A 26,094-nucleotide genomic window follows, 5' to 3' on the forward strand; every position below is an offset into this window, starting at 1 on the left:
TAAAATAAAATAAAGCAGTTTCTTTATTGCATTTACTATATTTAAAGTATTACAGTGTTTCTCAACCTTGACAATTTTAAGGCATGTGGACTTCAACTCCCAGAATCCCACAGCCAGCAATGCTGGCTGTGGGATTCTGGGAGTTGAAGTCCACATGCCTTAAAATTGTCAAGGTTGAGAAACACTGAATTAGGATAAAGAAATTTTGAGGAGGGAAAGAGGGAAGAAGATGATTAGAGAGAAGGAAACATGAAGGAAGTTAAAATCAAGGGTGGCCATCAGAAGAATGCAAATATGAGAAGACCATATGCTATATTCTGAATGACCTCAGAACAAAAATAGTTGAGACTTCGGTACTTAAAAGTGTCCTGTTACAAGAACCAATGTAGTCCAGATACTGCATTGTCCTGCTCTTTAGGAGAACAAAATACTCTTTTATGGGATGGATCCTGTACTCTTCCCATTTGTCCACCACAACGCTCCAATGAAAGCAAAGGCAGCTCTGTCCTAGATAGGTCGATGACGCTAACTTCAGGCTTTGGCTATGATAATCAAAACGACATATTGTAAAACAAAACTTCTGAAATGTAGCAGAGGTTGGGTCAGCTATAGGGACTGCAAGTCTACAATTAAGACGGACCAATTCTCCAGCTCAGGGGTAGGCAACCTTGGCTCTTTTATGACTCGTGGACTTCAACTCCCAGAATTCCTGAGCCAGCTTGGCTGGCTCAGGAATTCTGGGAGTTGAAGTCCACGAGTCATAAAAGAGCCAAGGTTGCCTACCCCTGCGTCTAGCTCCATTTAGCGCGTCGCCAGTTCACGGAGAATTTACGGAGGGGCCGAGATGGAGGGCGACCTTCGTCGTTTATGCCCCCATCGCTCTCAAGGGCGCGGCAAATAAACGCGCAGCCCACGAGCAGCTTATCTCTCACCCCGATTTAATGGGACGGGAGGGGGGGGGGGCGGGAAGGAGAAATGCGGGCTTTGTAGGGTAGGCTAGCCCCCCCGCGTAACGCGCTAAGGCGCTTAAGAGCGCGGGAGCTGCGATGCACCTGTTGCAACGGCCCGCGCGGCTTGCCTTCTCCTCAGAAACAGCGGCCGCAATCCGGCGCACCCTGGTGTTTCCTTGGCGCCCTGCCTCTCTTCTGCGACAGCCGCCTTCTCGGCCCACCCAGGCGGACCAGAGCCTGCCCAGCGTCGCTCAGGCGCCCGGGGCGACCTTTAAAAGCAAAGCGCGCGTAGTGCAGGTTATACAGGCGAATAGCCGCGCGGCTTCCACCCAGCTACCACCCGCGACCGCCTCTCCTCTCTCCCTCTCTTCACCGCGCCCTCTCTCCCTGGTGCTTGTTTGAACCGGGACCATATTTCCCCTCACGGTTCTGCAGCAGGGCGGCCCTCTTCCCAATTCTCTTCCGTGGAGCGTGAGCCCTGCCGACCGGGAGCCAGAAGAAATCCCAGAGCCCTCAGCCCAAAGGTATTGTGTCCCCCTCCGCGTCTCTTTTCACTCTGGGGAGGGCGGGAGAATGCCTCCCCAAGTTTACCCGCGGAGGTTGGCCGTGCCCTGACGGCGCCCTTTCTCTCTCTTTTCTAGGTACTTCCATGGCGCCCGTCCTGCTCGTCCTAGGTGAGTACCCCGCTCTCTGTCCCCTACGGCGACGACTGGGGAGCGGCAAACAAACGCGCGCCTTCAACGCGGGGTGAAATACCCGAGGGAGGGAGCTCGACGGCAAGCTCCCCTGTCTTCCGAGCAAGCGTGCTTGGAGGCGAAGGCTGCCTGTTTCCGAGTGCATCGTGTAAGCCAGTGTTTCTCAACCTTGTCAATTTTAAGGCATGTGGACTTCAACTCCCAGAATTCCACAGCCAGCAACGCTGGCTGTGGAATTCTGGGAGTTGAAGTCCACATGCCTTAAAATTGACAAGGTTGAGAAACACTGGTGTAAGCCCTTTCCCCGTCTTTGATTGCAGGCGTTTTCTTGGCGGCCCGGGTGGCTAAGGGAGCTGAACGTTCCGGTGAGTTCAGAAAGATCTTCATCGGTTACAGTTTTCCTTCTCCGTCGTCAGAATGGCAAAGTTCCTGTATGTCCCGTCTTTGCCGTTTGTTCATTCTTAAAGAGTCCCAGAATCTCTTTTGACTCCGTGTTCAGTGTTTCTTTCTGCAGCTTAAGGCGGTTTGCCATTTAATCAATCCTCCTAGCGCCAGGATATTGTTTCCTTTTTCTTCAACGTAAAGAAACCGTTTTTAAGCGTTAAATTACTGTACAAAAGGAAATGCAGGATTGTTTCTCCTCCTCTCGCCAATGCATTATAACATATCAAATAAGGGACTCTATTAGTGCTTTAACCAAGATACAGCAATTAAAGAAAGTCATTTTTGCACTTTTATAGAAATAAAGTTAGGTTAAAAGTATATGGGAACACTGTACAGTTGCAGGTTTTTTATTATCAGTTTTTAAAAACCGGCATTAATGGAGAAAAAAATAGCCACATTTCCTATGTTCTAAAATTTGAAACCAAAAGATACATAATACTTCAAAGGCAGCTTTGGAATTCTGAATATTGCCTGCTACCTGCTCCTTTCATAACTAGTTAAAATCGAACAGAACTTTATGCTAATTTATTTTGAAAAGTTATTTTTCCAGCTAGAATATTTGTGAAATTAAAGCACAAAAGTTGATGGATGTATTATTATAGAAATTAAGTTAAACTTCAAAAAGTGGTACAGAAAAATGAAGCATAATATGTTCCACATGTATCAAACCTATTATTTCTATTATTAGGATTATATTAGCTTATTAAGTCAGCATTTCATTCAGTCTTCTGATAGACATTTGGCATGCTTGTTATGAGTTGCAATTTTGGGGTCCATGTGTGAATCTTATCTCTCTTTGTGTTGTTTTTCAAATTGCTGTTTCTTCCTTTTGTTATTTCTTTTTTCCCAGTGTAGAGCTGATGAGCTTAGTTTTTTTAAAATGTCCTGATTCAGGTTGAGAAGGTCTTTGCGAAGGGGTTTGTTTTAGTGCTAAAGATGACTGGGTTTTTAATAATTTAATAATTTTATTAAATTTATCAAAAAAATAAAATGAAAATGAAAATAGACTTTTCTTTTAGGCTTAATGGACAAGGAACTTGAAAAAAATCTGGAACTTTCCTGTTATATATGTTGACGGTAGCAAGAATGCTTTATGGACAAAAATGGAAAGATATTCTAATTCTCACAGTAGATGAATGGCTGGAAAAACTGATGGAACTATCAGAGATGGTTAAATTACTCTTAATAAAAAGAATATATCCAACTTGGTTTCTACTTGGAAACCATTTCTGGATTTTGTGTTTTGAGATGGGGAAAAAATGAAAATTTGGCTTTGGGTTTTGCTGATTAGATAAGTTTGTTATAGAACTAGCTAGCATGTATTAAGTATGTAAAAGTAAAAAAGTTAAAACTGTAATATTATTTTATTTTGTGTTTAAAAAATCAGAAGGTTTTTTCCCTTTACCCTACAAGATGAAAGTTGTAGGAAAATAAAGTCTGCTTTTATAAGTGAAGAAAAGTATTCTGAGTTTTTTCATACAATTCTGAATTGTATGGAAAAATATAGCTTTATGTATCATTAATGAAGCAATTGGCTGTTAACTGTAAAGGAAACCAGCTTTTATCAATTATAGTGTCTTGTATTTACAAATAGGTTTAAAAAATGTCATAGAAATACATGCAAATAATTACAATATAATCCTCTTTTATGATTTCATATTCATTCATATCATCCCCTCTATTATTGATTTGTGAATTGATGATTGGATTAAATATATACAATTGGTCCAGAATGTGATGTTGCACATAGTGTTGAGTGCCCCTGATTTACCCATGTTAGGCACCTTTAGGTTTGCCTCTGTTGTATAAACTGCTGTCAGGCATGAAAGACCAGGTCCATATGTGAAGGTTAAATTAAGCTGACTTATTGCTAAAAGTCTAGGCACAGGAATCTTATCAACTAATAGTCAATACCTGGTTAGAGTTAGATAAAGATCAACAGCACTCAAGGAGCTTTGGAGTTTGTTCACTTTGTGGCTACATATGGCTTCTAGTCTGATCTCTCTTTTCATTCACCCCTACGTTCTGCCATTTCTTTTCCTACAACTGTAATGGCTCCCACATTTTTTTCCAGATGGCATTCAAGGTACTGGTTATAACCTTTAAATCTCTATAGGGCATGGGGCCAGGTTAATTGTGGGACTGTCTTTTTCTGACATGCTCCAGATCCCTTTCATTAAATATGGCTATTTAGTAACATATGACATATGCCTTTTCCATTGGTACCCCGGGTCCTGTAGAACACATCCGGCAGGCTTCCATCCTCTTAACCTTCTATATAGCTGATTTAAACTAATATTTTACAAATGTCTTACAGAAAAAAATATAAACGACTGATCAGTGTCTTCATATTGTCATGTAAATTCATTATGGAAGACATATGCATTCCACTTTTTATAATTGGAAATAAAATAGTAATAGATGTCTTTATCAATAAAAATAGTGGTGCATTTATATGGAAGATCATAACTTTAAAAGCATTATATTTTGCAACTTTTTATTCAATATCCAGAAGAGTGAATTGATATTCCCAGTCATTCACTAATAATTATAGTGATTAATAATTATAACTTATTTCAACATAAATAGATCCTTAAGGCTTTTAAAAACATATAGTATAATTATGATAAAGTATTAAGATTTATGTGATAAATTTCCTCTTGGTTGCCACAATTTGAATTGTCATATTCTGTTCTCCCCTCCATCATTACTGCATTTCAAAACTTTAATATTTTTTTTAACAACTAGGAGAGGAGCATACTCTTCTAACAAATACCAGATTCCTGAAGTGTATGGAACCGGACTGCAGTTTAAATGTTTCATTACTAACTGTAACCATTACAGTGAAAATCTTTAATTAAAAACAGAAAATCAACAGCTATACTCCAAAATAATAGAGGCATAACCAGTGCATGATACTTTTTAATCAGCCACACAGCATACGTTTAAAATAATTAAAAATATCTCATGCAACTAATGCTGAAATTACAACCAGAGACATCAACATAGATATTTGCCAACATATACAAAGGAACAGGTTTTCTTTGAAGCTGCTGTCTTCCTTAGAGAGGCTGCTTCTCTAGTGCAGGATGTACCAGACAAGGAATTTCAGAGAGTACTTGAGAATTAACTGACCCATTGCATTTTTAGAAGACTGCAAACAGATGACAAATTAAAAAAATATCTAGCAAGGAGCCTGTCATAAAGACTGAAAACTCTTGTGAAAAAGAAATCATTATGCATAGCTAAATATCTATGGCGATTCTCAGTCATCCAGGTCATGTTTGTCCCAAAAGTGCTTTTTCAAGAGGCAAGTGGACTTTCTTGTTTTTCTATGAAGATGTTTCACTTCTCATCTAAGAAGCGTCTTCAAAGAAAAACAAAGTCCAGTTGTCTCTTGAAAAAGCACCATTGGGACAAGAAGTCATTATGTTTTCTGAAGATTGAATTAATTGATTAATTATTTGAAGTCTGTCTCTCTTTCTCTGTCTCTGTCTCTCTCTGTGTATGTGTGTGCCCACCCCTTCAAGTCAGTGATGACTCTTATAGTTTTCTTGGCAAGACTTTAGAAGTGGCTTGTCATTGCCTACTTCCTAGGGCTGAGAGAATGACTGGCCCAAGGTCATGCAACTGGTTTTGTACCTAAGGTAGGACTAAAACTCACAGGTTTCTAGTCTGGTGCCTTTAACCAGTAACCAAACTGGCTGTCTATTTTAATGCAATTAGGTTAAATACACAAATTAATCTCAAACTCAACTCTTATGTTTCAGGACTGGACAAATCCAGATCCAATTATATGATGATAGGAACCAATTTTGTATTGCCTTTCAAATGTTCTACAAATCATGAATTGTAATTTGGTCTAATGATCATTTTTAGGGAGGTAAATTTAACAGTCATGAAAAGATGAAATAAATTATTTCTTTAAAAAAATGCAAATGAATAAATATTCATGCTCAATCTAAAAAGGTCATAATTTTAATTTCTTAATTTCTTATGACAATGAGACCAAAAGTCCACTAGATGAATATTGTAGCTACATCTATTGTAGAAGGTTGAATAGCATTTTTGAATAAGATTTTTTTTTCTTTTCTGTTCAATCAGTTTAGCATCTTGGAAGCATACAGTAAGGATGCCAAGATAGAAATTATAGTTATAGTTCTTGGGACCATACATGTTAAATATTTCTCCAAAGGAATACAACTGCTGATATCTATAAACAGTCCAATTTACAGAAAAACCCCATTGGTTCTTATAATTTCACCCAAATATTTAAAATTATTTCTACAGAATGATAGGATCATTTTTTTTATTAAAGCTTGATGTTATTGCTTGAGGTGTAAGATACAGTGCATGTACTGCAAACTGTAAAATAGATAAAAGGGAACAGCATGTAGGATGAAAAAGAAGAAAAAGAGACTGATCGGGACTAGCATATCACTGTAAGGCAGATACTTTTTAACTTACTGTTGTTAAGATTAAACAGAATTATTGGACAAATAATGTTTACATTTATATTGGATGCATTAAGGTAATTTTATTCTCTCAATCTTTATCTGAGCTCTAGATTGGGAAGTAAAAAAAACCCCAGCACTTTGGAGCAGTAAGGTAGATTAGTCTATTACCTTTAGCGAAGAGGCGTTCATCATGCAGTGGATTCATTTGGAGTGATAGTAATGTAAAATATAATTGTATGTGGATGTTTTGCATATGTGCTGATGTTTTGCAGTGTGCTGATATTTTCATGAAACTTTTTTATGTATTTTATTCACTCTGTAGCCCCCACTGTTATTACATGTTTTACAAGAGGATATGATCTTAGAAATGATCCAGCAGTTGTCATCTGCCCAGCAAATTGTCATATATGGCAGTTCTATGTCTATGGAAACGTTGAGTATGCCTCTGACTCTAGTATCTGTGGAGCTGCCATTCACAGGTAAGGTTTATTATTAGCCCTGCAGTAGAAATTATGAACGAATAGTAAGAATGATAGGAAATTAGGAATGAATGAAAGCACCGGAAGAATTAAAATAGATCTTAGAAGAATTAAAATAGGAAAAAATAATTAAATTAATTAAATCGGAGGAATTAAAACAGATCATGGAAGAAATAAAATGGAAATAATTAAATAAATAAAAATAAATTAGGAGGAATTAAAATAGATCTTGGACTGGTATCTGGATAGGAAATAAATGAGAATCCTTTATGTGTGATTGTAGCTTAACTTTGAATCCAAGACACTATAGCAATAAAGTAGTAAATGGATTTCTAAATTTAACCTATGCTTACATTTAATAAACAGTTTGAATTAAGCAAATGTTGTTAAACACAAAAGCTTCAGAAACTCTGTTTACTCTTTCCATCTACCCTCTAGTTCAGTGGCCCCCAGCCTTTTGGGCACCAGGGATCGATTCTGTGGAGAGAGGTTTTTCTGAGGACCAGAGGGGGCGTGGTTTCATGTGCTGCCTGCATCCTGCGAATGGGACTTCACTTGCTTTCGTGGCCCGGATTCTAGCATGCTGTGAACTGATACTGGTCCACGGACAGGGGGTTGGGGAACCCTGCTCTAGTTTAATGTCACATGGTATCTCTTTCCCAACCTCTCCCAACCACACTACTCTCTCACTCAGTGCCTGCTTTAATAATGCAGCCAATAAGGTAATCATGCACTCCCATAACAGTATAAAACCTCAAAACCTCACCTACAACCATAACAGTATAAAACCCCACAACCTCACCTACAACCTCTGCTCTCACCAGAGTCCAGAAGGAGACAGGCCACTACCACTTTTCACCTCTTAAAGGATTTCTTATGCCACAAACATTTCTACCACTTATCATAATCCAAAACATCACAAGCATTTGAACTGTCCAATTCTTCTCTTATTCTTTCCAACAATCATCTTTATTTCTCCTGATCTCAAACCAAACAGACTTCTCAGTTGCTTCTCAGTTCTTGTCTCCAATTCAGCAGCTAAATGTTTATGAGCTGTAGCATAATTCATCTGATCTGCCATCATGAAACTTTTGATTGTCACATTGATCCCTGTGCTTGTGGTCTCTTTTTCTCATCCTTGTGGGCACTCCATTCTTTTTTCCCACTTCTTTTCTTTGTCTATATTCTTTAAAATTCGTCCAGTTTGTCTATTCTGAATAATCCCAATTCTTTAATTCAACACTTTCATTGTCACTTTCTCTATTTCTCTGCCTCCACCATCCATGACAGTATAGAAAAAATTGCCATAATATGGCCTGAAAAACCTTGTTTAATTTCCTCCCATGGCAATATCACTACATCCAGGACCTGTTGCTCAAAGGTGTTGCAAGAAAGGATATATCAAGTCCATATTTAGCATTGTAAACTCAGTCCACCTTTGTTTTCTTAATCTCTCAGATCAGTGTGCTGCAGATCTTACATTACATCATGTGTTCATTAGGTGAAAGTCATGTAAAACTTCATACCTGAAGGCATGAGGTAATTTCTGATCTAAGAGGTTAAGAAAAGGAAGGTGGATATATTTTTCAAAAGATAAATTGGCTTGAAGAAAGAATGTACAAATATAAAAATATTAATTAAATCATTGGATTCTGGGCAGCCATCTTTTACAATCATGAAGTTCAAGCTATTTTTACATTATTTGGATATGATTCTCCATTGGGAAGCTCATTGGATTGATATACATATCTCTAGATATAAGAGGAATATGAGAAATTATAGATATATAAGATAATATAATCTTTATTGTCATTTTTTTTTATTGTGGGCACAATGGCACACATCAAAAATGAAATTTAGTTGCCCGCTCTCAAAGTGAACACATACATGACACACACCTAAACATCCTATATACCACATATGTACAGACCCACACCCCTTCATATACATAACAAATAAATATTAAATTGTAATATAAGGGCAATAATGTTAGTCTACCATTAGAAATACTCAGTAAAATTTAATTCTAATCTAATAGAGTTTGTTTTCTGGTCTAGACAACCTTGAAGGATTCATACTAAGTATCTTCTGAAAACAATGACTGGTTAGATCTTCTCCCTTCTATTAAGCTATGCTCAGGTTTGACTAGAAGCTCATGCAGAGAAGCATATAACACTCCTTATTCCCTAGGCCAGGGCTTTTCAAACCCTGGCACGTGTACCACTGGTGGTATGTCAGCACCTGGCAGGTGGTACTCATACGGCAGGTTGAAAAACACTGTTAAAAAAAGTGTCAGCTGGAGCTGCGGTGTTGCCAGGGCTCAGCTGAGTGCTCAGGATATGTTTGGGGCTCCAGCTGATTGGCGCACAGCTCAGGGTGACTGGCGCTTGTGTCCGCCTGCTTCGTCCTGCAAAGCAGGGCTCATCCTGCGCTCTTGCCCGATGTCATGCCGGTAGCCCCATTGGGATCAGGAAGGCTCCAAAGGAGGTAGCTGCAGGGGGGAGGGAGAAGCAGGATCCAGCCCCGTTGGGATCAGGAAGGCTCCAAAGGAAGTAATTCTAAAATCGATGGGCTGCTGCTAGGGAGGAGAATCAAAATAGGGCAAAACAAGCATAGTCCATCATGGTTTATTGATTGCCAAGTTTTCCTTGGGTTTTCCTGTCCCTTCCTGGGCTATTAAAATCACATTGGCAAGGTCTGTACCAAACATCTGGCTGCAAACTAGTCAACTGGATTTTAGCCTAGCTCCTTGTGCAATCCTAAGCTACATTCCTGAGGTAAGAGGATGTAGTAACAGGAGAGAGCTGCAAAATTGATTCGTTATTTATTCTTGCCTTTAGTAGCAATAACTACGTTCTTTGATGACTTTGCTAGCAACCTGCAGGCTGTGAACTTTTCTTTCCCACTTGGAGAAAGAATTCAGAAGTGCTAGATTTATTTTTCCTGCTAATTACAGTATAGTTTGTGGGTTTTTTAAGGAGCTGTGAGAAAAAGATGTGTCTGAAAATTAAAGGATGTATGGATTGAGTTGTGGGACAGGAAAGGGAAGTACATGGACTTATGCACGTCCAGTTGCTGACAGGTGTGCCACTAATATTCTGACTTGACACCTGCATGCTCTCAGGGGCCAAAGATTTATCTTCATTCTTCATAGGGCGGTATTGTGGATGAACTAAATTTTTCTGGGTTCTGATTTTAAAGTGAGTATCCTGAGCTACGGAGGCCCTTGATCATCTTCTTAAATACATAATAATAAAATAATGAGAACTAAAGGCTCAAAGGGAAGGCAGATTAGAAAGAACAAGACCTTTTGAGGTCTTCAATTCCCTTCCTGATAAGAGTTCCTTAATAAGGTTTGGTCTTCCTTCCTAACATCAATAAAGGTAGTTTTTCCAGAAAATATGTGAAGAGCTGTAATTAGTGATTTAACTATGTTTTCTTCTTGGCTGTGTTTTAATTTATATAATGTATGTTTAATTGAGGAGGACTTGGAGAGATAGAAGTGGCCAATATGGAGGCTGCACCTTGCCCTCCAGATCTGTCTCCCCTGCAGATCTCTGGAGAGGAGGAGGGGGTGGCAGAGGAGCTGCGTGAGGGAAGTCTGCCCCAACAAACCAGCATCCTTACCACGCACATTTGGAAATGGGAATTCCCTTTCAAGAAGAGCCAGCCTCCCTTGTGCAGAAACTGGGAGCGCTGCTCCCCTGCCACCTCCTCTTGCTCTCCAGAGATCTGTCAAGGCAGAAGTTGGATTTGGAGGAAACGTCTTCCTGCAAACTTTCTCCTTCGCGCTTCCACACGCAGCATCAGCATCCTCCGTCTCCTGCTTTACCAGGAAGAGGCACCAGACATGGAAACACCAATAATGTCTGGGATTGGGAGAAGAACGTCTCCTTTGGAATGCTATGCGCACACACATACACATAACATTCCAAGCTTGGAGACTTTTATCCACATCTGAGCTAGCAAACTGCCAATCATGCCTGGGCTTGGGGAGAAGGCCTTCTCCTTCCTCTGTGGATAAAATCCCCAAACTTAGAATGTGGTGTGTGCGTGCGTGTGCATGCACTTGGCTGCTAGCGGTTTGGGGAGGCGAGGAGTTTGTGGGGCACTGAGTTGTCCCCACATTGAGTAGCTGGTGCGACTTGTTCCGTTCTCACCCAACTGTCTCAAGTCAGCTGTGTCCAATGAGTGGTGTCAAGCAGGCCATACCCACCTGCTGGTAGTACTTGAATATTGCCATATCCTAAAAGCGGTACAATCTCTGAAAAGCCCTGCCCTAAGCCACTGTCTCTGCAGAGCTCTACTTCCAGTGTGTATTTTGAACGAAGCTTTTAGCTTAAGTGGATCAGATGAAATCCAACTCACAGTGACTTTTGCTCACTTCTCAGATAGTGGAAATTATTCAAATGAGTCCATTTCTTTGTCCAGTTTTTATATGTATGACATGTGTACCTTAAACTACTATTCATATTTTTAAAATATTATTTTAAAATGCTGTGTGAACATAGTCTTTATGGGTGCAAGGACATAGTTTTTAAAATTATTAGGGTCACATAATTGTGAATTGTAACACATTATGATATCACTGGAGTTGGTATGTTGTACGTTTAGACCTTCCACAAGAGTTAAGAGTTCAGAGTGTTCTTGTAATCCCTTCAAAATAGAAAGGTTGGCCTTGCCCACTGAAGGGATAAACACTCAGCAGACTCTAGAAGTTACAAAAAAAGTGCTGGGAGAGCTACATGCAGACTAAGTACTACAACCTGCCCATCTCTATTTTATGATTAAGCATGCTTATGAACCTAGGCAACTGTCTCTTTTTTCACAATCTGTGACTAAGCAAGCCGAGGCTACAAGTACTTGCTGTTTTAACAATATCACAACAAATGTGTTAGATCTCTTTTATGGTTGTATACCAGTGTAACATGTGACATGTTGATGTGGCAGTTGTTACTTTTAGCATGAACAAATGCAGAGTACTACAAAGAGTAGTTGTTGTGTGCCCTTTAGTTGTACTTGCATTTGAAAATCTTTTTTTGCTGCAGAGGTGTGATCACCAGTTCAGGTGGGTCTGTAAGAGTGAAGATGTTACCAGGGCGTGGGAACTACTCTGCAATATATGCCAACGGAATCCAGTCCCAACTCTTCTCTAAGTCAAGATCATCATTTTCAGTAGCTAGTAAGTGGATGATTTATTTTCTCAAAGGTTTTAGAAATTAACCCAGCATCTTGAGATAATGAATTTTGTATCCGAATCATTCTTGTGTTAAAAGAACAAGAAACTCTTCCTTTTGGCTGATTGGGATGAACCTGTGTTCAGAAGAGAAAAACTTGATTCCAAAATATATATAACTGTATAGGTTTTGTCATATTTTTCTTATTGCCCTTTTATCAAAAAAGATTCAAACATAATTTGCTATTCCAGTCCCTTGATTAATTTGAATCTCTTTATATGACATTTTCAGACATGGAAATTACATAAAATACATTCTTAAAGCATCAGAGACATTTTAGTTGCAGAGACCTATCAGCTATAGCTCGAATTTGGAGCATATAGTTCAATCGTATGTGTATCTTTTATTTTTTTAGGACTCAACTTTCCTAAAGTTGTGTGCTTGGCTCCCAATAGCTTAGAGCCCATTCATATTTGATCAAAGCAGAAATTGGAAGCTAAAGTAAATTGTTTTTACTTTCTCACTTACTAGACCCTTCAACTCTATTGGAATGTTAGTTAAAGAATGTCCAAGAGAAAGGGAGGGCACCATGCTGGCTCCAATCTTCCTCTCCTTTCCCATGTCAAAAATAAGCTTCTGTGATGGGAAGTCTTTGGCTTTCTGTAGCTTTGTAGTCTCCCTGTGCGATGTAGTACTCTTTTACAAAATATTGTGCAAAAGGCTCTGTTCCTTTATAGAAGTTTAACTGTAATACAGATGAGATGAGTATTTTGATTATTTTATTATGTTACTTTAAAGAGAAAGAAAGTACTTATGGGAAATGGTGCTGAGATATCACAGCATCATGAAGATGTGCAACAATACATTTTAACTGTAGCTTTTCTACTATTTGATTCTGGTAACAGCATTTTTCAGCACGAGACTCTGAAGGATGAAGGAAGAGGATGCGGAGAAAGAAGCAAATGCTTTTTTGAGATTTAGCACAATTTTAGATTTCAACTTGCTTGTAATTTATTTTCCCAAGTAAAATTGAACTAATTGACAAACTCAACTTCTTTTACATCTTTTGAGAGCAGGGTAATAAATTTGTTTTATTTTTCAATGTGATAACAGGTGTTAAAAGTGAAGCCCTTGAAGCAGCTGGGCATCCTATTTCAACAGCACGGCCATTTGCAGGTAAAAAAATCAATAAAGAATATGTCCTTTTCCACCAAAAGCTTCCAGGAAACAAGCAAGTTTGCATTTATGCTCTCATTTTTGTAAAGTATATTTAACAGTATGAAGATGATAGAATACATATAAAGTCCCAAAAGTGCTTTTGAAAAGGCAACTGGACAGTCTTGATTCAGTTCTTAAAACTGAAGAACCTCCTTAGATGAGAAGCAAAACGTTTTCAAAGAAGGAAAATAACCAAGAAAGTCCAGTTGCCTTTTCAAAAGCACCTTTGTGACATCCATCGCCTTGATGATTGAGAATCATCATAAACAATACATATACATATTTTCCTGATAGGCAATAAATAAGGATGCATAGAATATCTTCAAGTTTACTTGATGACACATTAGTGCCTATATTGAAATATAGGAAGTTAAATTTTCTTTCTTTCTTTCTTTCTTTCTTTCTTTCTTTCTTTCTTTCTTTCTTTCTTTCTTTCTTTCTTTCTTTCTTTCTTTCTTTCTTTTTTTCTTTCTTTCTTTCTTTCTTTCTTTCTTTTTAGGAAAACGACCTAAAAAAACTGTTCTGAAAAAGTCTGGAAACAAAGGTAAATTATTATCATATACCATATAAAATAAATCTCTAAAATTATTGTGTCATTTTGTTAATAAACTATTTTGCATGTTCATAGATTGTCAAGCCGACATTGCTTTCCTGATTGATGGAAGCTACAATATTGGGCAGCGTAGATTTAATTTGCAGAAAAACTTTATTGGGAAAGTGGCAATGACACTGGGAATCGGAACTGAAGGCCCACATGTGGGAGTAATACAAGCCAGGTATGAGAAATATGTTCTATTTGGTACCTTACTCCTTCTTAATTGCAATGATTTCTAACATTATACTTAAAGTTGCAATTGACCATTTGGGCTAAATCTATGTCCAATGGAGAAATCAAAATCAAAGAATTTATGGTAGCAGCTTTCCTTGACTTTGGACATTTCCTATGTTTCCTATATTTCCCATTTTTCCTTAATCCAGAAGACTTAAATGCTTAAAAACTCAATTTTCCATAACTTCAAATTCCTCAAACTAGACATTGCTATTGTTGTGGCAAAGTGCAGAAAACTCTAATCCGGGTATCTAGCACATAACATTCAACAAAACATTGGACATTCAACAAAACATTGTAGTCAAATGTTTCTGTTTAACATTTCAAGCTTGCTGCTGATTCCTTCAGCTTTGTGAAACCTGCTTTGATCAAATCCTTGTTCCTTGAATGTCATAATGAGGAGTTGAAATGTAGCCACTTCAGTGCCCTATTGCAGGGCTTTTCAACCTTTTCACCCATTGTACCACTTTTAGGATAGGGCAACATCCAAGTACCACCAGTCGCCTAGCAAGGTGTCAAAAACTTGATGACAAAAAAAAAAGGAAAAAAGTGATGAAGTACAGGTAGCCCTCGACTTACAACAGTTCGCTTAGTGACTATTTGAAGTTACAATGGCACTGAAAAAAGTGTCCCCCAAGGCACAGCCGAGCAAGACACCTGCCTGCCTGCCCGGCCGCGCTCTTCCTCCAGTCCGAGGTTTTCATTGTTGTGAGCATTTCTGTTGAGGATTGGCAGTGGGGTGGGGTGGGAGTGTTTGGTTTTTATTCTCCCCCCCCCCCCCCGTCTGCTGGGTGGTTGCAGCAGGTTTTGGTCACTTCACATGACCCTGGGACACTGTGACCGTCATAAATATGAATCAGTTGCCAAGCATCTGAATGTAAATCACAAGACCCTGGAGAGGCTGCAACATTCCAGCTGATCGGCGCTTCTTCTGGGCTCAGCAGAAACACCAGGATCAGCGCTGAGCTCCATCTGGAGCCTGGCGCTGATCCTGGCGCTTCCGCTGAGCCCTGACAGCCCCGAAGAAGCACCAATCAGCTGGAAAGTGACACTGATCCTGGGGCTTCCGCTGAGCCCTGACAGCCCTGCAGCTCCAGCCATCTCTCGCTCAGGCTTGTGCGGTGCTGCCACCGGTTCAGCTCATTCCCCTTCCCCGCTACCACTTTTCTAGGATGGTCGCGTACCACCTGCCAGGTGCCAATGTACCACAGGTGGTACCCGTACCTTTGGTTGAAAAGCCCTGCCCTATTGATCCTAAATTTTAGCCTGGTACTGAATGAATTTTAGGTTAAAATAACAAAACATAACAAGTCTTATTTGATATAGTGTTTTCAAATGGAATTCAATGCTTTAGAGCAGTTCTCTTTAGCTTAAAAGTGTTTTAGTATGCTTCTTACAATAGCATAAGATTTTTATTTGAGTATGAATCAGAGATCATCAGTGTGTAAGTGTCTTCTTCGCCATTGACAAACAAGCTGAAAAATATATTTTAGATCAGTGGGAGATTTTAATTCATATTCCTATTTCTGGCCTGTGATGCAAGCTTCTAGGATTATAATTGTCTTCCAAAATAATAGATTCTACTATACTCACTACCTATTAACAAAACAATGCTGGTTACTTTAAGAACAAATGAAAATAAGCAGATTTTAGAATACATATAGAATAAAATGCCCAAAACATCTGGAAGACTTTAGCCTGCCTATTGACGTATTAGCCCATAAAACTTTTAAACACAAAAGAATTACTGCAGTTATATTTGTTGACTACACCAGGACCACTAATGTTTCATCCAAGGGAATTAATAGAATCTAGGATTCAAAATAAGCATTTTTTTTAAAAAAAAACTTTTATAGAAAGCCAAGGAAAGTTTCATACTTTAAGGGCGGTTAATAGTGGAAAATCACTAACAAGTGATTAAAGCAGAGCAAGAATTAAATTGAAAATAGCACTTCTTAAATTAGATGTGTTTTTGCTTGACACCTATCCAATGATTTATGGTCAATTTGCAGTATTGTGGTGGCGAATATAAGAAAAATAGACTCAACAGGTGTTTGGCAAACATTTATTCAAATGAACGAAATACTTTTCAATACTTAACTTAGCTCTGAGGTAACCACAAAGATTAAAAGGGAAAAATACATTCTTCAATTGACTACATCCATGCACTTTTCTTGGCAATGTTAGGAATTGCAGTGTGTTGCAGTATGTTTATAACAAATGATGACAGGCAAGATATCAGGCTTTCTTCTTCTACATTTTTAAATGTTAGCTCTTTTTCTTTCTTATTCCAACTTAATTTCCTATAGTAGAATTGTGTTTTCTAACCTTGAAAATTTCTCTAACAATGTTCTCTACTCCTCACTTCATCTCTCTGTTGTTATTCCTCCCTACTTATAGCTCAGTTAACACTTTCTTGATTCTTTTACTGCTTTACAACACCCATGACTTTTTATTATTTTTAGTACATCTCTCTCTCTCTCTCTCTCTCTCTCTCTCTCTCTCTCTCTCCCCCTCCCCCTCTCCCCCCCCTCTCTCTCTCTCAGTTTGTTTACAAAGGTGGTCTGTTTAATTCCTTGCACTTAGGAAATGGCCTGCCTTCTTGTAGACCAGGGGTGTCAAACTGCCGGCCTGGCCCTTGGGCTGGATGCATCATGCCGAAACTGCATCCACCCCAGCTCTGGCAATGGGGAAAAAGTCGCAATATGTCGTGTCACGTGATGTTGCGAGTTTGACACCCCTGTTGTAGACCATATGTTAAAATTCATTAGTCATGTTCTTATCATCTGGCATTAGAAAGACAATTTGAGAAATTGTTCCAAATATCACAACAATATTTAAAGTTCTGTGTCTCTCATCAACAAGACAATTGGACTATGTTGCTTCTTGTAGAATTTGTCTACAAAAAAAATCAGCATATTCTTTCTTCAGTATGTCTCCTTTTCAGATGACTTGCAGCTTCCACCTGTGTGTATTGCTCTCCTTGGACTTCCTGCATGCGGAGGCAAGCTGCTCCCTGCATTTTTTTTTAAATAGCTAGATTTGGCAAAGGCTATACAGGGGTAAGAGAGATTGCTAAAAGTGATGTATAGCTTTCTACAAAGCTTTTGCCTTCCACCCAACTCTTGAAGAAGTTCAGAAATGTATTGGCCTCATACCAGTGGTTAAGCAAATAAATCCAGTGAGTTTTACAATTGCCTGCATCAATAAAGATTCATTCTGTTTTCATTAATTATTGTTTGTGCTGGAAACAATAATTTCCTGGTGGATGTGGACAAGGATTATGAAGCAGAGGCTATTCTGGGCTCTAGATGTAAGGGGAAACAGTCGGACTACCTGAATCATTAGAAGGGCCATCCAGATTCAGAGCCACTATGGACAAACACAACAGATATACATACCCCACAATTTGTATACCAATTTCATCTGCAATTTCTAAGGAAACCCTGTCCACATGATCTGCCATCTTTAGAAGAGTCTTGTATATGCCAGGAGGAGCAAATCTGAATTGATGGCATGGAACTCAAGACTCAAGACAAAATTGATTAGGACACAACATGGGGAGGACAAGATGCATGAGCAACTAGAAACGGTTGGAGAAACTCAATCTAGACAGCAGCAGAAAGAAGATGAGGAAAGGTGTTTGTTCCTTGTATAGCTGCATTACAGAATTTTGTCTTGTAATCTTTGATACTGCTGCAAAGAAACAAAAAGCAGGAAATCTACAGTTTGTTCTATTACTCTGACTTGGAAATTCTTTGTGCACAGAGGAAGGAACAATGTGACTGATAGGAGAGATGGGATAGAAAGTAAGAGAGATAACCCTGACAGAAATATGCAAAACAACAACAACACCCTGTTACTCAGGCAAAGGAGCTGAAATCTTTTTTTAAAAAAAAAATCTGGGAGACAATATAATTTTCAGACAAGTGCCTCCCTGATTTACTAAACTATAAGAAGGAAGAGAGGCAAAGCACAATTGCAAGATGTTATTGCTGGCAAAAAGTATAGTTCTTATTTTCCTATGGAGTTGATTCACTGCTCTGAGCTACCTGGTGGGTCTGATGGTAGTTTCCAACAGAAGAGAATAATTGCAGCTTGGGGTTGAACTGTGGGTTCCTTGATGCTCTCTGAACTTGATTTGTTTTCTTGAAAATATTTCATTACCCAACTAGGTAATATCAGCAGTGCCCTGGTAATGAAACAACCAAGCTCAGAGAGCACTAAGGACCCTGACAATAGTTTATTTCCCCCTTGTTGAAGATGCAGCTCTACTTGAGGATTGTCTATGGTTGTTGGCAGTTTTAGTGGATCTCTCAAAGAACTGAAGAGCTATCAATAAATTTGGAGGTAGGGTAGGAGTCCTGATGGAAGATTTACACAGTTTAACACTTTAAATCTTGATCTCAGAAAGTGGCTTGCGAACAAAAATGATTGCAATCAACCTATTTAGTAAATCTACGTAAATCTATATTAACTTTGTTATAGAATTCATTGGCCACTCTAATTAGCCATGGCTAGGTGGCATGCAACTCCTTAGACTACAATCTTAGATTAAAAATGCTCACAAAAAAATCTAACTTTAAAAATAAAAAGGATACCTTGTAAGTCAGGTGGTGCTTGTTTATTGACTGTTTGCACTTACAGTAGTCATGAAAAAGTAACTTCATAATTAGTTCTCACATTTTCAACCTTTGCAAGTTTGTAAAATCTTAAGCACAGTTGTAATTTCCCACAGTGACTGCTTTGCTTAACAACTGTGGCCAGTCCCGATTTGAGTCACTAAATGATGACTACCTGTAACCATATAAATCTAAAATGATAGGGGAGGGGGCAGAAAAGCAGACTTGCATTTGCAGAAAAATCTAGGAAGAAGTAAGTCAACAATTATGAACTATGCAACTATCTGAAGCAGAACAGATACTTTGGGGTAGTTATAATGCACTTGCTGCACCTGTCATGTGCTTCCTAAGCTTGCATGTTAGCTGCATCACTCCTGGAAAATGTCCATTTGAGTTAAAGAAGTGTCAGCAAGGTAAACTTGATATCTCAGTATCTCAAACAGGTAATTCACATGTTAGCACTTAACATTTGTCTCCCATAAAATTTTACCTAACTTAAAAAATAGAGTTTATACCCAGTGTAGAATGGAAATTTGCTCACACTACACTGGCATTTGTGAAATGAGAGCTTTAGGTGTTTTCTATAAAAAGACAAATTGATCTGGAAAGTGGAGAAACTATTATAGAAAATAAAGAAATAGGACAATCCATCTAAGGACTAATAGGTTAAGGCTCTATCAGTCAAAGGAACCTATACTTTAGGAAATAAACTCAGTCAGTCTGTCCTAGACTGACTGAACAATAACAGCAAATGTTGAATCAAGTTGTTTTTTATATAAAAAAACCTGGGTTCTTAATTGTATTCACATCCTGGTTGTTGCATGCCACACATCTTTGTTCATGTGCTCTTTTCCTAGTGATTATCCAAAAACTGAATTTTATCTGAACAACTTCACCGCTTCAAAAGATGTTTTATTTGCAATAAAAGAAATAGCTTTCCAAGGAGGCAATTCCAATACAGGTAATTCTTGTCAATGCAGGTCAAATATAACAAATATTTTATATTATTAGAACTCTTCTGTCTCTAACCTTTAACTGGGTGAAACAATGCATCATAGGGCAAACCTTTTTCAATCAAGGTACCATAAATGTGCTAACTTACAGACTGCATTCAAAGTCATGAACCTGTGATTCCTGTGGAATTGAAATTTGGCATATTTCATAAAATGTTTTATGAGATAAAAATTATCATAAATCATGACACTATACAAAACATCATAAAACATTTCCTGTGATGAGCTCTTGATGTTTGATTGTGCTATACAGTTTAACATGGGTTACTTTCAAGGCAGATACATCTATGAATATCTCCATATTTTTTTAGAATTTTTCCAGTATATTAAAAGCTAAGAAGGGTGAAAGGCAAATGGATGGATGGAAGGAAGAACGAAAGGAGGGAGAGAGAGAAGGAAGAATGCTAATGTTTACTACCATTTTTCCCACAAGAAATTTAATAGGGAAGCTGACAGGAAGTAGGAACTGGCTTCTCACTCCCACTGATTTTTTTGCATGCCTGTGGTCATATTTTTTCTCTGTTTAGGTAAAGAATTATCTCTGAAACAATGACCCAATGGGGTACAGAGGTATGGATTAGTATGGATTGCCTAATGTTACATGTATTGAGAAGGTCTTTTCCTTTCTCTTTGTTCTTGCATACCCAAGCCCAAATCTGTTCCCCAACTCAGCTAAGTAGAATTTGAGAGTGAACAATAGTTATGGGGTGGATGGGATGGTTATTTCTCTCAATTTTATTGGTAGAAGACTTTCCTTAGTTGGGGGAATTAATTTATCATGTGTGAATGAAGATTTCATCTCATCTGAGTTGTTGGCACATGTAATGAATGGCACTGAAATGACTATCAAATCATAGGAATGTTCTAAATAATGAAAATAATTTTATGTAACTTGCACCACCATAAAATAGAAGTATCAGGTCTATTCATTATAGAAGGAAATTACCACAATTAAATAACATCTTTCTTTTTAGATATTAAACAGATATTTTCTGCCTTTTATTGTATCGAGAGTATATAGGCATTCTTTTTTTTTCTCCCTCCCTATCAGGAAGAGCTTTGAAACACACAGCACAAAGATTTTTTTCTATTGAAAAAGGAGTACGCAAAGGCATTCCTAAAATCATTGCAGTTTTCTTAGATGGCTGGCCATCAGATAATTTGGAAGAAGCTGGTATATTGGCTAGAGAATTTGGTGTTAATGTATTCATTGTGTCAATTGCAAAGCCTACATCTGAAGAACTGGGGATGATTGAAGAACTAAATTTTGTTGAAAAGGTAAGAAGAAAAATCTTTACATGTTTGCATTACTGTACAGTCAGAATAGCCATTTTTAGTTCTGATTAAATAGTACAATATCTTAATACGTAAGTGGGCAACATCAGTAACAAATCACCTTCCTAGCTTTATAGATTGCTACCGAGGGTAATAACGTGGTATTTGATGTTACTAGAAGGCATAAAGTCATTTTTTTCACTCCATTTTTATTCCTCCAGCATCTGGGTTTATTTTTTTTTTAACTGGGATTAAAATTGGAATTGGGCTTCTTCCATCCCTACCTTTACAAAATCTGAACTCTAAAAAAAATGGCCTAAATCTGTACCGTCAAAATTTAGTTATTTAGCTGATGAATTTCAACAGTATGTTCTGGAGGTGCTAGACACAGGTTATAAATTGTCCAAACTGAACTTCATAGACATACTTATCATGTCTATGAAATTCTAGATAAGCTAAGACTTTTTTATACCTCCCCTGCAGACAGATCCTTAATAAATCAACAAGGATAAACCAACACGATAATGCCAACTACATATTACCAAACTAAAGAACAATGAGTAAATGGGAGGGGATGGGTGGGAGAAACTAAACAGCACATCAATTCCCAAAAGGCTATGGAACAGCTGGCTCTTAAATACTTCCTAAACACAGGATAAGTATCATGCATACAAGCAAGCCTTTGTAGTATTTACCAAAACAGTTTTAGTATTATACAAAAATCCGTTTTGCACATGTGCTAAAACTCATGCCTTTTATTTTGCTTTTAAAAACAGGCAGTCTGTCAAAATAATGGATTCTTTTCTTACAACATACCCACTTGGTTTGGTACCACAAAACATGTGAAACAACTTGTTCAAAAACTCTGTGCGCATGAACAAATGTTATGCAGTAAGACTTGCTATAATTCCGTCAACATAGCTTTCCTCATAGATGGTTCTAGCAGTATTGGCGACAACAATTTCCACCTCATGCTTGGATTTATTAGTAATGTTGTCAAATCATTTGATATCACAGATATCGGTGCCAAAATTGCAGTTGTTCAGTTCACTTATAATCAGCGCACAGAGTTCAGCTTTACAGACTACAAAACAAAAGAAAAGGTTCTTTCAGGTGTTCAAGCAATCCGCTATATGAGTGGTGGTACTGCTACAGGAGAAGCTATTACCCATGTAACCAAAAATGTCTTTGCACCTGTGAGAGATGGAGCCAACAAAAATTTTCTGGTAATTTTGACTGATGGCCAGTCTTACGATGACATCCGAGGGCCTGCAACTGCTGCTCATAAATCAGGTAAAACATTGCCTCCGTCAAAGAAATATTTATTCAAAACACCATACTTCAGATCTGAGACATACTTTGTTTGGGTTTTTTTTTAAATAAATTGCATTTCTAGGGCCACCTGCTCACCAGTGATTCTGGGTTGTGTATCAGAATTAAAATAGAGAAAACAATACTTTAAAATGACAAATAGGTCATATTGGGGAGATTAAATAATCCGTATTTATATATACGCACACACCTACACATATAGAAAAACTGATGTTTAGTTTTATCATGTTGATGAAATTCTTCAGGGATCTTTCATATAGTTTAATTACATGGTAGATATGAGGACAGGGGCTTTATAAATAGCTTGATTTCAGACTTTCTCTACAGTATTCCTGATTTCTCACAGTTCACTTATCCACAGTAATGCCCCATGATATAAATGCATCTCAAGCATTTATGTGAGTGTATCCTGTTGCTCCATTGCCAGTAAAACTAGAGGGTAGAAATAGACAATGTTACCCTTATTCATATCACTCCATTCACTGTGAGAGTGATTTCCAAACATGTTTTCCTGTTTGTATCCAGAAAGACTGGAACAGAACGGTGGGAGTCGCCAGTAGAGGAATTGTCTTAAAGTGGGAGGTGTAGTAATCTGTACTTTGCAGTGAATATCTTGTAAAATGCATAGAATCTCATTCCAAACAGGATTTTCTTAAAGTGGCTTAGAGTCAAACTGGACACTAGTTTAAAGATGCAGGTGTGCAAGTTCCAAAGTAACTCCTTCCCAAATGTAAAGCATCTTAGAAATAATGCAGAAAAACAAAGAGTCTTGTAGTTAAAGAATCCTAAAAGAGAACTTTAGAAAAATTGAAACAAAAATAGCAATAATTAAGATAAAAAGTGTTTAGTAGGGATGATAGGCATAGCTCATTTGAATTATAGAAACTGGAAAATCTCATGATTTGTATTGATGGAAACAATAGAGGAAAAGTGCTTTTTCTCCTGCTATTTGGCAAAATTTTGCAATCTTCTTGATATAATCTACCATTCATTATCCTCTGTAATTCAAGTAGCACAATCCCTTAGCAATAGTCCTAAGTCCAGTACTCTATTCATTAGCTCCCTATCTCAGACAATGCCATTTGTTCTGTTTGTATAAATATTAAGCATATGAAATCTTTTTCTACATGAACTTTAAGCAAACTCTCAACAATCTTCCTTTTCTTCTGAACGATTTTTAAAGGTATCAACATATTCTCTGTTGGCATTGCTTGGGCTCCACTGGAGGATTTAAAAGATATGGCATCTGAACCAAAGGAAACACATACTTTCTTCACAAAAGAATTTACTGGACTGGAGCAGGTTGTGCCTAATATTGTAAGAGCCATTTGCAGAGATTTTTTGGGCTTCAAACAGTGAAGACTGAAAAGACAAAAAGACTGAAGGGGTTGACTCTAAATACATCTGCAAAACTAAAATCTCTAGAGTATAAGATGTTCTGTTATTCTAGCACACAAAGTTACTTGGTGGTGAACTGGCTTACAAAGGGCTTACTATTGCACTGCCTTTAGGCAAAGCTTCAATTAAAATCAGTGTATTTTTTTGCCTGAATAGAGAACCTGGCCAAAAGTACTATTTGATACTATTTGTAATATTCTTGTTCACTTTTCAAAGGTGGCCAAACTTATCTAATATTCATTTTATGTACAAAAAAATGCAGCTGTTCCTGGCACTCTTATATACTCTCTAAACCTCTTCCAAATTAAGGTAGAAATATTCAATGTGCTCTGTTAAATATGTCTCCTTTTTGTTCTGGAATGATGTCCACTACATAAAAATAATATTTTGGTGAGTATGCAGAATAAACATAATATCTGTGCTATAGCCAATAAAGCACATAGCCAGACAAATATCAATATAAGTTTGACTAAAAATGATTTCCCTTGCAGTATAGTATTACATGGTTCCAAAGACTGCTTTTAAGTTTTAAATTTTTTTTAGTATCAAAGATTCCAGTGCTTTATATAAATTTTGATTTAAAAGACACCTTGATTATAACTACCTTGGAAATATCTTTATGATGAATTATTTGCACATTTTTCAAACCATTTAAACATTGTTTTACTTATAAAATCTGTTTGAGCTTGAAATTTACTTAGCTCAGTTTAATTTAATGGTCTGAATTCAAATCCAAGTATTTTAAACTATGTGACATAACCATTCTGCTGAAACTGGTAACCTATATTTACAAAATTGTATAATTAGTATGACTTGCAAAGGAAAAAATTAAAAGCATTAAGTACAAAGGGATAATATTTATCTGTCTAATAGTATTTAAAAATTTTCATTGTCAGTATCTTATACCGTGGTACCTCAGTATTCATTGTTAATTGGTTTCAGGAGGTGCCACAAGTATAAAAAACGAGTACCAAACATTTTTTTCCCCATAACGAAAAATATAAATAAATTTAATGAGTTCCCAAACCAAGGACAATGCACATTTTAAGGCAATATGTATAAACACAGGGTTGTATAACCTGAAAGTTAATACTTAAATAAAATAAAATAAAAACTTCACTTTACCTGTCCTGGTGAGGAAAAAAACCTCAAAAATACACAAAATGACCACAGAAGCTAAGATAAGACTTCAAGGGCATGTGCAAAGGGCAAGAGTTACCATATGACTGATGTTTGACCTTTTGATGGGCTGGAAAGGGTAGCAAGTCATGAGGCAACCGACATTGATAACCTCTAGCTTACACGAGTACCAAACAAATGTGTACTGGGACAAACCTTTCTTGTTAAAATACTGGGTTAAGTTCCAAATTCAACAAGTTTCAAAGTAGTTGTGTTCTGAAGTACCACTGTACTTAAAAATTCCTATTTTTTTTGTATTACCCTAATTGATCTTTTGTTTACTAAAATTGTACTCATAGAGCTTTAAAAAATGGCATGTAAAATACACATTATTTATATCTTTTAGCTATTTCTTTGAAATGTATAAATAAAGCAATTATAAGGAATGCAACTATTGATGTAAGGGCTGAATCATAACAATAAAACATAACAATATTACATTCCTTTCCTTTCTTTAAAAAATTCAGTACTATGAAAAGTACAGGTAATTCCCCAGATACGAGCGTTTATTTAGTGAGATTTCTCAAAAACGAGGTTATTCAGAAAGGGTACTTACATTAGAAATTCAAAATTGCTATAAAAAACCGGCCTCTGTAGCCATGTGACTTGGATTCAGTCTCAGCTGCTGCAGTGGCCATTTTAACTCTGTGACTTGTTTGGGACTATGAGAAGTCGAAGGTGAGGTTTTTTTCCTGCCTGGTCACATGGCCAAACAAGATCCAGTGATTTTTGCAGCATGGCTCAGCATGGAAACCTCTCCCTTTCTCCTCAGCATGGCTGGCTCAGGAATTCTGGGAGTTGAAGTCCATGAAGTCATAAAAGAGCCAAGGTTGCCTACCCCTGGTATAGGGTTTCTTGCCTGAGCAGAGAGTTGGACTAGATGATCTCCAAGGTCCCTTTCAACTTTTTATATTATTGTTATGTACCATTCCTGATTATTATGTCCACGTCCATGTAGTTGCCTTGACAATAATAAGGAAGTGGTTTGCGTTCCAGAATGTTTTCCTTTTCCTAATGTAACCTATA

The 26,094-nt window shown here is 37.6% G+C and overlaps 1 protein-coding gene across 1 annotated transcript; it reads left to right on the forward strand.

Moving 5' to 3' along the window:
- Positions 1-1,308: 1,308 nt before the first annotated feature.
- Positions 1,309-25,506, forward strand: COCH (cochlin). Its single transcript, XM_015816142.1, has 12 exons — positions 1,309-1,474; positions 1,592-1,624; positions 1,966-2,010; positions 6,869-7,025; positions 12,074-12,207; positions 13,316-13,378; positions 13,920-13,964; positions 14,049-14,196; positions 19,729-19,832; positions 20,936-21,162; positions 21,936-22,452; positions 23,675-25,506. Exons 2-12 carry the CDS (start codon positions 1,600-1,602, stop codon positions 23,848-23,850), a joined length of 1,641 nt encoding a protein of 546 aa, XP_015671628.1. The 5' UTR covers positions 1,309-1,474; positions 1,592-1,599; the 3' UTR covers positions 23,851-25,506.
- Positions 25,507-26,094: the final 588 nt, after the last annotated feature.

The sequence above is a fragment of the Protobothrops mucrosquamatus genome, unplaced genomic scaffold (assembly GCF_001527695.2).
Source record: "Protobothrops mucrosquamatus isolate PMUCROS unplaced genomic scaffold, P.Mucros_1.0 scaffold403, whole genome shotgun sequence".
NCBI lineage: Eukaryota > Metazoa > Chordata > Lepidosauria > Squamata > Viperidae > Protobothrops > Protobothrops mucrosquamatus.